At 28.9% G+C, this 6000-nt stretch overlaps 1 protein-coding gene across 14 annotated transcripts in view; it reads left to right on the top strand.

Annotated features, from left to right (window-relative positions):
- Positions 1 to 1465: 1465 nt before the first annotated feature.
- LOC125055748 (dynamin) overlaps positions 1466 to 6000 on the top strand; it is a 29568-nt gene continuing 25033 nt past the window's right edge. For 6 of the 14 annotated variants that reach the window (XM_047658303.1, XM_047658300.1, XM_047658301.1 and 3 more), the window contains exons 1-3: positions 2563 to 2844; positions 3770 to 3843; positions 4272 to 4421. In XM_047658303.1, the coding sequence (XP_047514259.1) occupies positions 2681 to 2844; positions 3770 to 3843; positions 4272 to 4421 (388 nt within the window). In that variant the 5' untranslated portion in view covers positions 2563 to 2680. Of the gene's footprint in view, positions 1701 to 2561; positions 2845 to 3769; positions 3844 to 4271; positions 4422 to 6000 lie in introns of those variants that run through there. The other 8 variants (XM_047658296.1, XM_047658294.1, XM_047658299.1 and 5 more) reach the window with 3 other exon arrangements.

The following is a 6000-nucleotide window of genomic DNA, read 5'->3' as shown; positions in this document are numbered from 1 at the left end:
AGCATCATATTAATATAATCTGTGGGTTCTGAATTTTTTGGCCTTTATGAAAAATTGAAATTTAACTAGGTATTTTTACATTAAACATGTTTTCGTTGCTTCAGGATGTTGCTTACTTTATTATTTTAAATAAAAATATCTAATAAATTAATAATTCTATCAAAGCAATCGCATAATAAGGAGAACTATTTTTTATCGACTACAAAAAGCCGAAGGTTTTATCAATTCGAATTTCCAAATGTATTTTTTGAAGTGAAACTTCTTTAGAATCGTTGTGATTTCAAACCGGATGCAACGGAAAAAGCGACAGTAAAAAGAGACAGACACATAAATTAATAGGATTTGGCGTGGGAGAGAGTGAGATAGGAGGCATTATACAGTGTATAAACTTTAAATTATTGTGTATTTGATCATTTTCTGAAATAAAAAAAAACAGATATGCAAAAAATTAAATAACTAAGTCAAGTAAGTAGTTCAATTATAAAATTAGATGAAATTTATCAATTTTATTTACATAATATCATTAATTATAGAAACTTTTTGAAGTGAAAACTTCTTACTACCTTAATTTAAAATTTTCTTAATTTAAAGTTTACTTAATTTAAAGTTTATACACTGTATAATGCTTCCAATCTAATTTTCTCCCACGTTGGACTTGTAAATTTATTTCAAACTTTTATTATATTAGTTTTTACCAAATAAAGATTGATATTAAAGTTATAAATTAAAATTTAACATCAAAAAATGTTTTTTTTAAAGAAAAGATCCTACATTTAGATAGAGAAAATGTCTAATTTCCATATTTTAATTATAAAAACTTTGTTTTTGAAGGTTTCACTTCTACCACGTGTGAATTGGACACATGATTGTTTTTTTTAAATATTTTCATTGATAGAGTAAGAGCCGAGATCTTGGCCATTTTTGTCGATACAGGCATTATATTATTACTATGAAATCGTACCTATCAGAGTAAGGTAATCAGGCACGGTGTAGTAATTAAAATATTTTTTGGCTATATTTATTAATGCAATTTTGGTTCTTTATACAGGAGCGATGTAGGCCAGTATTTGGAAATGTGTCAAGTCAGGACAGCTAGTTTTATGAAACAAGAAACTTATCATAATTGGTAGGGAAAGGGAGAAACATTGTTTAATATTAGATTTAAGCTTGATTAACGTTTTATAATCCTGACCATTTTAATCATCAACTCATAATAGGTACAAGACCAACATTTGACCTTACTCAAGACTCAAACGTACCAATTAATAAGTAACGTATATAGAGCTACGGTAATTTCTAAAACTTTATATATATATATACATAGATTTTACTCCATATTATCTAACTTCATCTATATATGTAATATATAACCATAAAATTACATCTCAACTAACATACTATACTTCTATACTTCGTTTCAAAACCACGCATGCGCAATATCAAATTTGTTATATTGATGAACGGCTCTTGGTTCTCAGTAGGCGCAGATCTTTGAAGAAGTGCAGAAAAGGAGAGGACGTGATATAACCGGCAGCCATGTCCGGGAATATAGGAATGGAACAATTGATTCCAATTGTGAATAAGCTCCAAGATGCTTTTACGCAACTTGGAGTTCATATGCAATTGGATCTGCCCCAAATCGCTGTTGTGGGTGGTCAATCTGCAGGAAAAAGTTCCGTACTAGAAAATTTTGTTGGCAGGTAAGATACACGTAATGATTTTTATCAACCAAAAATGTAAATAGGTACCTATTGATGTATTTTATGTTGCAATATATAGTAATTATACTATTATAGGCCTTTATCTAACTGCCAAGTATAATATATTATGATGAATGATTTTAATTTTTTATTTCAAATCGCTCGTTTTTTAATATATTAGAAGACATAATACTAACTTACTTAAATGTAATGTTTTACGAAACAATAACTATAACAACGACATTTACTTAATAACCGTCTAATATACCGTATTTATATGTAAAAAAAGAGATACGAATTACGAGATTATATGAACGAAAAAAATATTTAAATTAGAATTTTAGTCTTAATAAAAATTCAAACTAACAATAGAGAATAATTGCCAAAAATATAAAAAAAAAAAATTGTAAAGGTAAAGGGTACAAGCTTATGAATAAAATTTGATAGTAATGTAACAATAATACATCACGTAGTGGCCTACATTTGATGCGCATGTCACGCAATATTGATCGCACAAACCTTGAAAATACTTTGTTTTTATTTTAAATTAATTAACTACAAAAATAGTTATTTTATATAAATATAAAATTAAAAATTTACATAGGTCTTTGGCTACATATATCCAAAGGCATATAAGTGTACATATATCACACCCTAAGCACACAAGTAAATTGGTTAAAATTATAAATTATTTTAACGGAAATAATTATTTGTATTCGAAATATTAAATGAAATTACTTTCATTAAAATGGATTAATGGTTTATTCTTGTTACCACTTCTCTAATGTCATTACAATTATTGCAAAATTTTAATGTTACCATATGCTAAAATCAAATCACCCATAATGTACCAAATCAGAACCACCATATTGAAAAATTAAAAATATCAGTTTATCGATGGGCGATGAATGATGATGTGAAGTCAAAGCGATGAGCAAGTGATTGTGTTATTAGTGATATTACATGTGTAATTAGTTAAAATGGCTGGAAATTTTGGAATGCAACAGCTTATACCCATAGTAAACAAATTGCAAGATGCGTTTGTTCATATGGGTGTAAATATGGCGTTAGATCTACCACAAATTGCAGTTGTGGGTGGTCAATCGGCAGGGAAAAGTTCTGTACTAGAAAATTTTGTCGGCAGGTAAGGTTCCACTACAATAAACTTATTAGAAGAATAATAATAAAATTTAGCAATACACAATTGGGCTACAGTAAGAGTCGGCTCATTCATAATTGTATAACAATGAAATAAACATTTGTTACAATTAATTTATTGTTTGAGTAAAATAACGATTTAAAAATTGTTCTATTATTGCCCAATAATTATCCTTTATAACTTTAAGGTTTTAACAAAGCCTTTGTTAAGAACATCTTCAAGGCTTCTTGAATTAAGTGATGGACAGCTGTTTTCCTGATGATATTGTCAAAACATGGATCTAAACATATCCTTTATTTAAAAACCAAATAAATATTTGTAAATATGTCTTCAAGTAATAAAAAAAAACAACTTTTTAAATTGTTTTTCTTTTTTTAATATTCGTTTTTAAATAATGTATTGTAATTGCATGATTAGCACTATAAATTCAAGCAATAGTAAGTTTCTTCTTTTTAAAGATAAAAATGGTTAAATTATAAGGTTTGACAAATGAAACTTTAATTTTGTCAGGTATAAAGCTATTCTCTCTATTATTTTTAAAAGTAGACTTATCAGATATGTTTTTTTCACACAAATTACATATGCCCTTTATTAATAAAGATATAGAAATATTAATTTTAGAAATAGAGTAAACATGGCCTTTGGTAATATATTATAACATGCTGCTCTGTATGTAATAATAAACCTTGGAATGATAAATTCTTATGGTATTGTACTCATTCCTAACTTTGGTGTCAATTTAACATCATACAAATATTGTTAATGAGTAACCCGCGGTGTTATGGACATTTATTTTCAAAAAATGTTAACCCATGAAATAACAAATAGTCCATCAGCCCTATTTGTGGAAGCTATGTGTAATTAATATAAATAAAATATTTCATGTTTCATGTATAAACATTTGTTACAGAGATTTCTTGCCTAGAGGATCTGGTATTGTCACAAGAAGACCTTTGATTCTGCAACTAATACATGGAAATGCAGGTAATATATTTTATACTTGCTAAATTAGGATACCATACTTATCAGTGAGATTAAAAAGCTTAACTAGTCTGCCAACTGGCTTAATACCTAATTGCACATTTAAGTGCAAAAACAAGCTTCACAAACTTTTGAATGTTTCAATTAAGTATATATTTCTTAAAATGAACATGACAAAAAATTTGACTATTCACAAAACCAGTAACTTGAAGGCAAAAGTTCTTGTATATGTTTCTTGATAAGTTGATAGATTAGCTGTCTGTGTGTTACACATGCTGTTGATTTGTTGGTTTGGGTAGATCCAAAAATCAAATAACACAAGTACACTGTACAAGCAGTTTAATTGCGCACACAGAAAAATCCATTGTCTGTGCAAGGCAATTACAGGTATAAGATTCAAATTGTATATTGAAAAAGGCACTTTGTTTTAGAATATGCTGAGTTCCTGCATTGCAAGGGCAAGAAATTTGTAGACTTCAATGAAGTCCGAGCTGAAATTGAGGCAGAGACTGATCGTATCACAGGATCAAACAAAGGAATATCACCTGTGCCTATTAACTTACGAGTGTACTCACCAAATGGTAAGACAATTTTTTTAAAGTTTTGAGGCAGTATTATAAATATTGTCAGTTTTATATATGGATAAATGCGTGCGGATTGTAATCCAATAATGCAAGTTTGAACTCCCATAATCAGAAACTTTTGGCATTTTTAATTACCTTTAAAGTGTTATCCACCCTAGCCTCTTAGTTGGTAAGAAAGTTTTTTTATTTCTGGCGAACACAATAATTGTTTCAGTTGACATAGCAAGATTATCACTGATATTAGTAGTAGAAAGTGATACAGAAATTTGTCTGTGCCATACACTAATGACCCATAGGGCTTTACTGTATGTTATATAAGTATAATATTGAATGCTACTAGGAATATATAGTACTTTACTATGAGAAAATTGCAATTGTATGATTAATGTGTGGAATGTTTTCCTGTTATTGAGAAAATCAATCACAACATAGTTTTAAGATATTTTTTTATTATTAGTCCTTTATTAACAAGTGTCTCTTAGTATAAGAACTGTAACTTTAAATCGACGCTTATGACATATTTTACGAGTAGAGTATTATTAATAGGGTCACCATATCAAATAAGGGTTCATGACTGTAAGTGATGAATCTCAACGGTATTATTCTATATATACTATTTATGTTTAAAAGTTCAAAAACTATGGCGTTTCTAGCTATGGTAAAATTTCACAGTAAAACTACTGTAAATTCGTGAGTTACGACCAGATTCTATCGTCATATCGGAAATTTTGGATAATCTCGTACACATTCTACTTGGTTATCGCTGAATTATTATTATCTCTAGAGCATTGTGCTTGTAATAAAGTTACGGAGAAGGCCTCATTTTATTTCTGTTTTAAATCAAGCCTCGACGTTAAACGGTAAAACGGACCGAGACCAGACAGGTATCGGATTCGATGCCTGGTCGCAGCTAAAATTGTAATTGAATTGGGAGAGGCTAAGAGTAACCTTGATACTGACAAGTTTACTTTGACTGCTAAGTTTTGAGCCTGTAGCTTAAAAATGACGCGATGCGTCATTATCTTGATGCGTTATGAATCAAGTATGTAATCATATCATGGTGGTAATTTAGAAAAAAAAATATCGTTCGGAACGTTTTCGACCTTAATCCGGAAAAATAAAACTATTATTATAAAGTACAAAAAAATATTAAAATATGCTCGATATTTTTGAAAATGTATATACATATTACAAAGTCGCCCAGTGTTAGTTTAAAATAAAACGTATCCTTAATGGGAAGTGGCTGTTTAAAGATAATTACGATTTCAAATACGTACTTGAATAAATGATAACACAATGATTCATGTTTACACTCAGTTGTTTTTACAGTCGACAAGTATAAATTGTCTTTGTATTGTAAACGAAAAACCTCACTGGAACGTCATTTTAATTATTGAAATAAGAATATATTGTGCTAGCTGTTGTATGATGATGAGACTATACTGTATGAATAGACTTTTATATACATGGAGTAGTTTTTCATAATTATTTCTTTATTGTACACAAGAAATAATATAAAGTTGCAAATAAAACTCGATTTCCCAGATAAAAGTCTTGCACAACATACAGTGGACCC

Source organism: Pieris napi, chromosome 14, assembly GCF_905475465.1.
Source record: "Pieris napi chromosome 14, ilPieNapi1.2, whole genome shotgun sequence".
Taxonomy (NCBI): Eukaryota; Metazoa; Arthropoda; class Insecta; order Lepidoptera; family Pieridae; genus Pieris; species Pieris napi.
The sequence above is the reverse complement of the archived record's forward strand: the minus strand, read 5'-3'. Positions and strand labels throughout refer to the sequence as shown.